General features: G+C 40.4%; 1 protein-coding gene across 1 annotated transcript; it reads left to right on the top strand.

The window, feature by feature from the left end:
• The first annotated feature begins 1687 nt into the window (after positions 1 to 1687).
• LOC143602375 (chromatin remodeling protein EBS-like) lies at positions 1688 to 3955 on the top strand. Its single transcript, XM_077079506.1, has 4 exons — positions 1688 to 1763; positions 2999 to 3320; positions 3414 to 3482; positions 3847 to 3955. Exons 1-4 carry the CDS (start codon positions 1688 to 1690, stop codon positions 3953 to 3955), a joined length of 576 nt encoding a protein of 191 aa, XP_076935621.1.
• Positions 3956 to 12681: the final 8726 nt, after the last annotated feature.

Raw genomic sequence — 12681 nt, 5'->3', positions numbered from 1 at the left:
TTTTTATTTATATAATTTAAATTATTTGGCCCGTATAATACACCGGTATCCAACTTAGTATAATGTATTAAGATATAAAATGGGAGGAGGGAGGCATATTGCTTTGATGCTATTGTCACGGTGAGAAGTTGATATGATTGCTACTTAATTCACGTCTTAACCAACTAGCTAGTCACATGATAAGAAACAAAATTCATTCCCTTCATGCGAAGTCTTAATATAACCAACTTAAAATGCCATATTGACTTATTATGGTTAAAAGAAACCATTTTCACACACTTATTGGCTTGTTCAACGTTATACATGGAATCAATGTTCAACATCTGGAATAATTTGTACTCGTATATATACGCATGCTATATAATAATAAGTAATACTTTCAACTTTGTATACACATATAGCATGTTAATATGCCGTTTAACCCTAAATTTCGATCCTTTATTATCAGGGTGTGCTTGTGTGTTTGTTCATATGTTACTGATGGCCGCTCTATGTTTTTGTAGGTTTTATCCATTATGCATGAACATGACAACTAAACACGAAAGGCTACTAGAAAAGTTTTCCTGTAATGATTCTAATGAATGCTCATATGTTCATGCAAAATGATGACTCTCCTAAGGCTTTATCAACAAACGTCCTTTTTATCATTTATGTGACGAAACACCAATGGACTTTTAATAATATGCATCTTCTCTATTTTATAGCGTGGCTAAGTATTTGGTTGTACTTCTGGTGATCACATGTCAACAACATAAGATTTAGCGAACATCGAGCTTCATGTTACATTAATCTTCTAAACGTTATATGGTCTGCTATTATAGTTTGAAAATTTTAGTGGTAACTTAGAAAAACCATTTAAAACTAAAAGGTGTGTTCGATTAAATTTTTAAAAAATAAAACACAATTTGTTTGTTACATTTTCAAATAATATATGTTCTATTACATTATTACATGTACATAATATCGTATTACACACATATAAAACTAAATGTATTAGATTTTCTTTTTTCTTATCATAATAATTTAATGTTATATCATTGTTGACCGGCCCCCACAAAATATGTACATATACGGCTGAGTTTGTGGGGAACTATAAAAAAGTGCGGAACCCAGGAACCATGCATTTTACAAATTTTTTTAAAACTTTTTGTCTATATAAACACATTTAAAAGTTCTGTTAGTTAAAGAAAACTGAATAAAAAATTAATTCAAAAAAGTATATTTTTACATAAATGTGTGGAAATGTTATTATAACGCCTTCTACATGTATTCAAAAGCTCAAAAAAATATGAAAAATTGAATTTTTACATATAGAAATGAGGTTTTCATGAGGTTTTTACTTGTAAACCTGGTTTTTCGGTTCTTCACTTTTTGTAGTTCCTCAATGAACCTCCATACACACGCACAAAGATTGTTATATACCATTTAATGTCATGCCATTAATACATTTTACGATATATTCATTACCGACTATTAAAGCTCATCTCCTAGCACTTTATTGCGAAATTTTAAGATATATACATTTTACGATATATTCATTACTGACTATTTAAACTCAATTTCTGAACTTCAACATTTTCACTTAACGATCTTCATCTTTTTCTCATATCCTGCTTCTTGTTTTTAGCCTCGTTTTCATAAGATTTTCAGTATTTCTCGATTTTTAGGTCTAAATTTAGCATCAACAATGTCGCAACAGATTAATCCTAGAAAGGGAGACCTAAATTCGTTCACCATCGCAGGCACCAACATAACCATCAAAGGTATTACATCTCTACTGTGTATCAATGTTCCGATCCTCACTTTTCTCAACTTGCTCATCCATCACGGATTGGAAAAACTTAATTTCAGTTTAATAAAAAGTCGGTTTTTTGGAAGATTTAACGTGCTTTTAATTACATTAGCCATTGTTTATCAAAGTTTTTATCCTCACTTTTCTCTACGGTTCATCACTCACCGATCGAGTAAACTTAATTTATGTTTGTTAAAAAGTTGATTTTTTGGATGATTTAACGTACTTTTGATTAGATCGGCCATTCTGAAAGATTTAGCGTGTTTTAAGTTTCAACGGCCATTGTGTATCAAAGTTCCAACCTCACTTTTCTCGACCTGTTCAGCCCTCACAGATCGGGTAAACTTAAATTATCTTTGTTAAAAAGTTGATTTTCTGGAAGATTTAACATGCTTTTGATTAGATCGGTCATTTTGAAAGATTTAGCGTGTTTTAAATTACATCGGCCATTGTGTATCAAAGTTCCGATCTTCACTTTTCTCGACTAGTTCAACCCTCACAGATCGGGTAAACTTAATATTTCTTTTTGTTAAAAGGTCCACTTTTGGAAGATCTAATGTTCTTTTGATTGCATCGACCATTTTGGAAGATTTAATGTGTTTTTAATTACACTGCCCACTGTGTATTGAAATTATAACCCTCACTTTTCTCAACTTGTTCAGCCCTCACAGATTGGACAAACTTAGGTGCTTTTTGTTTTTTAAGAGGTAAAATGTCTGCAGTTTGTGGACCATATCTGCAGGCATTTGCAGCAGAAGAGGTGGACCAAACCTCTGCAGTCTGCAACAAGAAGACTGTTTGTTTTTTAACGTCTGCAGACTGCTATAATAAATGGAAAATTAAATAAACCGATTTTTAAAACTTTATTCAACAGCAAACTAGTAATAATCGTACAATTTTAACAATAATCAAACAACAAACATTCATAAACCTTCTACAAACTTTAAAATCAACAACAAAGTTGATTTTTTGAACGATTTAACATCCAAACAAGTTGATTTTTTGAACGATTTAACATGCTTTTGATTAGATTGACCATTTTGGGAGATGTAACGTGTTTTTAATTACATCGTCCATTGTGTATCAAAGTTCCGATCCACACTTTTCTCGACTTGTTCGACCCTCATAGATCGGGAAAACTTAATTTCTTTTTGTTGAAAAGCCAATTTTTGAAAGATTTAACGTGCTTTTGATTTGTTTGTGTAGCCGATGATTGCATATTGTTGAGGTCTAGCAACGGCAATATTGATTATGTTGCTCGTGTGCTTCAAGTAAACGAGGGAAGCGTTAAGATCCGATGGTATTACAGGCCAGAGGAGACGAGGGAAGGAAGAAAGAGGTTTCATGGTAAGAAGGAGGTCCTCTTGTCTAACCATACTGATACGCAGACCACAGGAACCATCCAAGGGAAGTGTGTTGTTCATTCCTACGAGGACTATATACAGCTAGAGCGTGCCGGTGTTGACGACTACTTCTGCCGATTTGAATATGATGCTGCTAAAAAACGTGTCGTTAGGATCAAGTCCCTGTGTGAGTATCTTTATTCGGTCAACTAGATGTTATGATAATCTTATTCACTACTGTTTTAGTATTTGATGATTTTTATATGATAAATATGAAGGTATTGCGAGTGCAATATGCCCTACAATCCGGATGAATTCATGGTGCAGTGTGATGGATGCAAAAGATGGTATGTCTTCTTCAAATATCATCAAGAATATTACAATCACATGCATAATATTCAAGCTACAAAAGAGATATTATTATTATTATTATTGGAGGTTAATTCGATCATTATGGGTCAGTTAATTTGGTTTTCTGCACACCGCTAATTGCTACAGTAAGAAATAAATATAACTACATACTAAGTAAGTTTCATATGCATACTTGTGCAACTAATTACTTGATAAAAAAAAAAGAAACAAATTCATGATCATTTTCAGTGACATCTATAATTAGTGATTATAGAAGTATTTTCATTGATAATAGCTTTATAATTAGGAGTTGTTGATGAATCAGTACATGTTATTGACACAAATCCGCTTATTTTGTAGGTTTCATCCAAGATGCAAGAACATGACAAATAAACGTGCAAAGCAACTAGAGGAGTTTTTCTGCTCTACGGAATGCTCTAATGGTGATGCAAATGCTTCTGAAAACTAGAGTGCTGGTGCATCTTCATTGTGTTAGGGTATTAGCTTGTATCTCAGTTTGTATGTTCATTGGCAGTTTGGCACAAGATTTAGCATACACAGTATTAGCGTTTTAGTTTGAAAGAGAGAATAAACTTTTTTATTGTGATCGTTTGAATGGTTAACCTTAATGGCGATGTTTAGTTAAAAAAAATCTTGTATTTGCATAATGTTTTGAATTTCCAAATTCCACTATAAGTGGCGGAGCCACATACTTGACACCTACAGTATCGAATTAACGAGCGAACTCATTCTTATTCGGCGAATGAACCCAGTATCATTTAAGAAAAAGACATTCGAAACCATTAATTATGAAAAAACAGTTAAAACTTTTTTTAGCAATGAGTATTTTGTTAAAAAATATAGAAAACTTAAAAAAAACTAGGAAAATTACTAACAAGCATTATAAATGGTCCAATAATATATATTATAAAATTATTTGTAGAATTGGTGAATAAGCCCAACCTAATTAACATTCTTAATAAAACATAACCTAAATAAAGATTAAATAAAAACAAAAGGAATGACCGATCGATTTCTTTTCATACGTCGTCTACTTGTCTTCAACTCTACGCCAGTTTGCCACAAGGCTTCAACCATCGCATCACCTTCGGACTTCAACCAAACAACAACAACAACAACAACAACGGCCGGCCAACTATTTCTTTGACAAATGATGCTTGCATTTTTTATATTGAAAATGAATTATTTTTAAGTCAAGATTGAAAATGTTATGAATCATTTCAAAACATGAAAATGCATTGAGAACAATAATAATATGTAATATCTTTTTTATTAATTAATATGAATATATGTTTTATTTAATGTTGATGATGTACCTTCGCTATGATAGTGATAATGTATTTTATTTATCTGACCGAATCACCGAGCCGACCCTTCTAGGCCTGAAAACTTTGACGCCGGAAAAAATGGGGCATCAAAAAATCCCGAACCCATAGGAAAAATATTTTAGCTCCGCCACTGTCCACTATGGATGAGTAAATAGTACCGGTTCCATACTGGTACCGAATCAGGTATTGTCAGTACCAACTTTTTTGAGGTTTCGGGACCGGTACAGTGCGGTTTGGTATCAGTATTTTACCGAATTATTGCCTTTGGTACCGGTGTCCATTTTCGAGTATTTTCGGTATCGGTATTTTCAGTACTAGTACCGGTACCAAGCTCATCCCTAATTTCCACCCTCGATTACTTTGACCAAAAGACATCCCGTACCCTTTTATTTGTGTGAATTGCCGCTATTGTCTTGGCCCAAAGCTGATAATTCCGGTTCGCCACCTGACAACAAGGGCCGTGTTGGCCGATTCCAAACTTCCAACTCAAGTTTATCACATTTTAAAGGATAATCATTTGTATTTGATCCAAACCATTTATATATACACACAATAGTTTTTATAGTATATGACGTCATAATGTTAATATGTTTGGACCGATAGTACAACCGGTTTAGATTTCAAACCGGTTTTGAAAACATAGGCAAAAATACAATTAGAATTATGTTACAAAAAGGCAGCCGCCGCTTAGGGAGTCCAGATTGGTTGACAGTCACAAGCGTCAAAATTTGTGCTGTTGAGAATGTGACCTGTGAACGATAAAGAGGTTTATTCAAATGAAATATTCTTTAATTAGTATAAAAATAGCATTACACTATTACATTTGAGATTAAAATGTTAGTTTTCTCAAAACAATAAATTTAGGTATGAGGGTCTCTTAATTACTTATTAATGAACTCGGGTTCAAAACTTTTGTTCAAAATACTGAATTTGGTTCATAAATCAATTAACAAACATCCAAACAAGTTCAATGCAATATGGTGCAGATCATTTTCCGGTTTCATTTCTTACAGTTTATTTAAAAAAAATTATCAAAACTGAACCATAATTTCCTGTGTAAGAAAAAAAAAACCAAGCTATTGGTTTTCGATTGATTTGGTTAAGATTCACTCATATTCCCTATTATCTACATGACCCATTGAAGAGGTAGGTCCCAGCAGAGCCCAGTTGGACCCGCAAGACTCACCTTGAAGAGGGACGTCTGCGCAGAAACCAACTGGATCCGCACGACCAACCATGCTCAGAGACGTGACGTCCTTACGCGCAGTATGCAAGCTGTTCCCGCAGGAAATGCCTCCCAATGGTGAAGGACTCCGCCTGTTCCCGCAGCCTCGGATACAAGCCATCAGGGAAGGCCACCCGCGCAGCATGGCTACACGCACAAGGCACTTAGCTCTCAATCACTCAGTGTCACCTGAAGGAATGAGCAAAGCCGGGAACAATCCCGCACAAGGGCGGGAGGGGGAATACTCCCGCCCAAATAAGCCAGTCCGTACGATACAGGAAGATCTTCTGTACTGTACCTGACGAGGTATGGGCAAAAGATCTGACTAAAGATACGACAGCTTATTGACAACAGTATGGCGAGCAGCATGCTCCTGTACTGTATGTCACTATTAGCCGCTGCCTACTCACCAACTCCTGTCATACCACGTGCATAGCCGGCAGTTGGTGGAAAAGGAATAGTATACAGCAGGCCTGGTCACTATCAGCCGCTGCCTACCCACCAACTACCAGCAGGGCACGTGCGTAGGCCACAGTTGGTAGAACAGGAATACTATTCAGCAGGCCACACCTCCTTGGAAACCTACCTTTGGCTATAAATACCCCAAATGGTATGATCATCTCATCTTATCTTGTATCATCATATTATACCTGATATCTGCTATAGCAATCTCTTAATATACATTTATATTTAAAGAGCAATCTAGTCTGATTCTCACGCCGGAGGGTGGTCACAAGGAGGAACCCCCCCTTCTCAGTGACAAGCTCACGGTGTCTGTTTTGCAGGTTATCAGAAGAACCATCTTTACCGGATCTAACCCTTCTTGGGAAACATCTATTTAACCCCCAGATTATCCGTAATTTGCCCGGGGTCGATTAGTGTTTCTTCATTGGCGCCATCCGTGCATAAAGCTAGAACTTCATTTTTCTCCAGCTTTTTCAAACTTCTGGAAAGATGGTTAAAGAAACTCCGGTAACCACAACCCCAGCTACTGAGGGGAATACCGGCTACACAGTTTTTACAAACACTACCCCGGTTACCCAAGCCGGGGCAAGTGAAGTAAATTTTACGAACACTACCCCAGCTGGGGCAAGTGCAGTAAATAATCGCTCACTGGGATTCACCGATACCCAGTTTTAAAAACGAACAAGACTCCCCCGCCAAACTCTCGATGAAGTTAAGGCATGGGCGGAGGCACGTCAAAAGGAATTCCAAGCTGAGTTGGACGAACGCTTGCGTTCCGTCCAACAGGCCGACGAATTCGAAGAATACTCGGACGATGACTCGGAGGAATCCGACTCCGACGCGAACCCTCGCCATAGGGCGAAAAGGAAGCGTAAGGAAACGGACTCCCAACCGAGAAGGCATTTTGGAGAAGCCTTCAAACCAAAAAACACAGGTGGAAGTCCACGTGACTTCTCCAAAACATTCAGACCAAACGTTGCAAATGCGGGAACGTCCAAATTTGCAAGGGACATTGCGGAAGCAATTGCCCCAAAAAATGCCAAACAAATGTCCAGCATAGGCACATATGATGGTATATCTGATCCAGACGATCATTTGAACAGGTTCATAGCGGGGGCAACCGTCAGTAGTTGGACGGAACCTACGTGGTGTTACATGTTCCAAATGACGCTTGTTGGGGCTGCTAGAGCGTGGTTCGATCGTTTACCGGTCAACCACATCTACGACTGGGCAGACTTCCAACAAAAGTTTAGCCAACACTTCAGCCAGCAAAGAAAGTATACCGAGGAGCAATGGACAATCCTCAAATGCATTCGAGAGGAAGATGAATCTTTGCTAGACTTCATCACTTGCTTCAACTCGAAGAAGCTAAGTCTGGGCAACATTAGCGAAGATCTTGTTCGCGCTGCTTTCATCCAGGGCGCGAACGACCCGGAGCTCATCCGCACCTTAACGGGTAAAGATGGCATGCCATCCACATGGGATGCCATCATGATAGCAGCTAAACGCTTTGCGGAAACGGAGAAACAACTGGGTAGAGATCTCCCTCAGAGCACAAACCTCTACACCCAGAAAACAAGGGAAGATAACGTCCTTACCGCCCGATTAAACAAAAAGCGAAAGCTAGGCATTTGGAACTCAAGGGTAAACTTTGACACCTCATCCGGCTTGCAACATCGGTTAGGCGGAAGGGATAACGTACGGTCGAACCAAAACTCCAGATGGACGCCGCTCACCAAAAGCGTCACCGAGATATTCGCCACTGAGGAGCTCCCATGGCCAAAGCCTCCAATAATCCGACATCGTCACAATGCTGGTCTTATCACCACCGGGATTCCCCGCCACCTCTTCGCTCTCGGTCTCCGAATCAGACCGAGGCGCCGGATCGGCAGTGGAGGCCACCTTCTCCTTCCCCTTCCCGCCGGCAGCCTTCTTCTTCCGCACCAACGGAGGACCATCTGCGGATTCCTCATCAGAACATACGATTAGAGGAATTCCAGCAGAGGTTTCAACATTGAGGGGTCGAGGGTTGAATAGCGCCTTACTTGGCCGCCGGGCGCTAAGGATCTCATGGCCTTGCGGATAGACCTCCACGAACCGATCCGCAGTTTGTTCTAGGATGTGCAACTCGTTCTCGTCTAGAGCGCGAGTACCCATCCGAGCGGGACCGTCAGCCTCCCGCGGGTTCAGGAGCGACTGCAAGTCGTTCCCCTCTGAAATAAACAGGAAAAAAGTTAGAAGAAATTCAGAATCAACAATAAGAAACAAAGCATACCGTAAGGAACAGAGTTCGAACCGTATTCAAGGACGATTGGGACCTTTTGCGCATCCGCCTCCTTCCACACCCGGCTCATCCCCAGCATCACCATCCCGGACTCCGCAAACCGGTAAACCGGAGATTGGACCCGGGAAATCTTCGAAAACCATTCCGCCTCCTCGTAGTTGGAGGCGTGAAGGCTAGAAAGTGCTTGCCCATTTTTGAACTTCATGGCAAGGGGGATGGCGCGAGCGGATATGAAGAAGAACTCCCGCTTCCACGCGTGAAGACTGCGCTCGGTTGCGCAAATCTTCAAACCCTTAATCCGGGTTATCAACGTGTACCACCCCTGGATGCACCTCCAAGTGTAGAAGGTCATCAGGCGGTCAACATAGGGCTCAATGCCCAGAATCCGGCACACCCACTCGAAGTGCCGAATCTTGGCAATCGCCATCGGGTGCACCTCGGTCAGGTGCACACCGTGCCTCTCAAGGACACGGTAAACAAACTTTGTCAATGGGAACCTAAGATTCCCATAAACAAAGAATGCAACATAAACCCCGATCTTGCCTCTGGGGGCATCATACACTGTCTGGTGGGGTTCAGGAAACTCAGGCTCGAGAGACTCGAGCATGAACTTCCTGACGATGTAATGATACAGATCGCCAGGCAGAGCACACTGGAACTCGGCAGCAGTACTCTTGTCATCGGCTGTAGATTCAATATCACGAGACGACATCTTGCAAAAGAAAGAAGAAAACGATTTCGGGAGAATGCTTGCCTGAAAAGGTCAGTATTCGCCGGAAATCGCTTAGAAGATGAAGAGAATAGTGAAAGTGTGGATTACAAAGAACCCTCTCCCCCTTTATATACTAATCGCAATTAATGCGATGCATTTAATGCGGAAGAGAGAGAAATCGAAGGTGCAATGAAACTATGACACGTGGCAAAAAGCAAGCTGGCAACAGCTGTTGACAGGACGCGTACCATTAATTTCGCGGCCACGCGCCCGAAAAATCGCGCCCACGCGCCTGAAAAAGCGTCTGGAATGACCATGTACTGTCACGTCACCATAACTTCCTGCACGTCCTGACACAGTCAGAAGAAACCGTCGCACGACGTTTCAGAGGTTTGGACTGTTCTTATCCTTCCACCAACTCTTCGAATTTCAAAATTCAAAATTCAAAAAGATTCAAAAGTAAGCGGGAAAATACCCCTTACCTTGGCAACCAAGTAACCGTAAGACGGATGCGGGTACAGTGTTAAGGCACACCCTTCACATACCTAGCACCCGCAGGGAATTGAAGCCAAGAAAACCTTGGCAAACAAGTAACCGTAAGACGGATGCGGGTACAGTGTTGAGGCAAAACCCTCCACATACCTAGCACCCGCAGGGAATTGAAGCCAAGTATACCTCGGCAACCAAGTAACTATAAGACGGGTGCGGGTACAGTGTTAAGGCAAAACCCTTCACATACCTAGCACCCGCAGGGAATTGACGCCAGGAATACCTTGGGAGTAAAGTAACCGTAAGACGAGCGCGGGTACAGTGTTAAGGCAAAACCCTTCAGATACCTAGCGCTCCGCTGGAAATTGAAACCAAGAAGGATCTTCTGGGCAATGCTTGCGGAAACGGAAATAACATCCCCGCATAGCGGGAACGTCGAGAATTACGTTGTTTGAAGCTCCAGGATGGAATTGGTGGTTTTAACATAATTGATCACTATGTTCAAAACAACCAAAACCTCATGGAGAATCCACACAAGTGGGACTCAACGCTCCTGACTTGCGAGGAGGTTACAGACCTACCCGCATCATACCCAAAGATCAAGCAGGAAACTCGGGAATTTCTGCAAGTGACAAGGACTTCCGCGGGAAGAATCCCCATGGAAAACCTTAAAGAACCCTTTTCAAAACCCTTTGCTTAAGTCCAAAAGTTCACCTCACTTTATTAAACACTCATGAGAAGAACATTGGACTGGGGGGACTTGAAGAGGTAGGTCCCAGCAGAGCCCAGTTGGACCCGCAAGACTCACCTTGAAGAGGGACGTCTGCGCAGAAACCAACTGGATCCGCACGACCAACCATGCTCAGAGACGTGACGTCCTTACGCGCAGTATGCAAGCTGTTCCCGCAGGAAATGCCTCCCAATGGTGAAGGACTCCGCCTGTTCCCGCAGCCTCGGATACAAGCCATCAGGGAAGGCCACCCGCGCAGCATGGCTACACGCACAAGGCACTTAGCTCTCAATCACTCAGCGTCACCTGAAGGAATGAGCAAAGCCGGGAACAATCCCGCACAAGGGCGGGAGGGGGAATACTCCCGCCCAAATAAGCCAGTCCGTACGATACAGGAAGATCTTCTGTACTGTACCTGACGAGGTATGGGCAAAAGATCTGACTAAAGATACGACAGCTTATTGACAACAGTATGGCGAGCAGCATGCTCCTGTACTGTATGTCACTATTAGCCGCTGCCTACTCACCAACTCCTGTCATACCACGTGCATAGCCGGCAGTTGGTGGAAAAGGAATAGTTTACAGCAGGCCTGGTCACTATCAGCCGCTGCCTACCCACCAACTACCAGCAGGGCACGTGCGTAGGCCACAGTTGGTAGAACAGGAATACTATTCAGCAGGCCACACCTCCTTGGAAACCTACCTTCGGCTATAAATACCCCAAATGGTATGATCATCTCATCTTATCTTGTATCATCATATTATACCTGATATCTGCTATAGCAATCTCTTAATATACATTTATATTTAAAGAGCAATCTAGTCTGATTCTCACGCCGGAGGGTGGTCACAAGGAGGAACCCCCCCTTCTCAGTGACAAGCTCACGGTGTCTGTTTTGCAGGTTATCAGAAGAACCATATTTACCGGATCTAACCCTTCTTGGGAAACATCTATTTAACCCCCAGATTATCCGTAATTTGCCCGGGGTCGATTAGTGTTTCTTCACCCATGATTAAGGCATTATCTTATTTTCTAATCCTTGTGATTTCTGAAAAGAGATTAGAAGAGCTCATCTTTTCTTTATCAGGTTTTATTTTAATTAAATAAGGTTTTATCTTATTTTAATTAAGTAACTAATTTAAGCAGTCAGTCTTGGTTAGTCTTTAATTTATGGACATGTTGCCGAATTTTTTAAAGCAACTACACATAATAATATGCCCGGGACATGTCTTATTTTTCTATTTTATTGTTTGTTTCTGTTTGTTATATTATTAATAACTTGATTAAAAATATCTTTAATTTCTTTGAATGAAGAAGAGAGAATGGCGAAAGTGCATGTTTTCTATAGGTTTTTAAGTTTTTGAAAACCGTTCTCAGAATTATCATTTGGGTTGAAAAATATTGATCAAGCATATTAAATCTGGCTTAATAATTCTGATAAGTTACAGTTAACCGATTATTAATGCATGTAACTAAAAATAGTTGGGTAGTAGGTCCAGGCGTCCAGCAATGGTAGATAGTGTTATCATGTTAGTTCATGATCAAGGAAGTCAAGGATAATACTTCAGTTAGTTTTACTCTAAACAAAGTTTATGTCATTATTCAATTTAACGATTCATCAATATTAAGTTGTATACTAATTATATATAAATATATATATTTATCTGGTTCTTGACTCTTGTTCGACTGATCCAACTGGTCCCATGGATATACCAACAAATACGTTATCGCCAACACCTTAATACGACCCGTCGCAATATGCGGGCACTTAGGCTAGTAGTTTACAAAGTGAAATTTTCTTGCAAATGTTTTTTTTGTCTTTTAATTTACGTTTTTATTGTCATTCCTACTTTAATGTAGTGGTAAGGTGATTAGAGTGTGAAATAGAATGTTAAATGTTCAATCCATGTAAAGTGTAACATTTGGACGTTAAAAAAAGT

Source organism: Bidens hawaiensis, unplaced genomic scaffold, assembly GCF_021521415.1.
Source record: "Bidens hawaiensis isolate Kalapana, Puna unplaced genomic scaffold, B.hawaiensis_p1.1 tig00001960_1, whole genome shotgun sequence".
Classification (NCBI taxonomy): domain Eukaryota; kingdom Viridiplantae; phylum Streptophyta; class Magnoliopsida; order Asterales; family Asteraceae; genus Bidens; species Bidens hawaiensis.
This window is presented reverse-complemented; position numbering and strand designations above follow the sequence as displayed.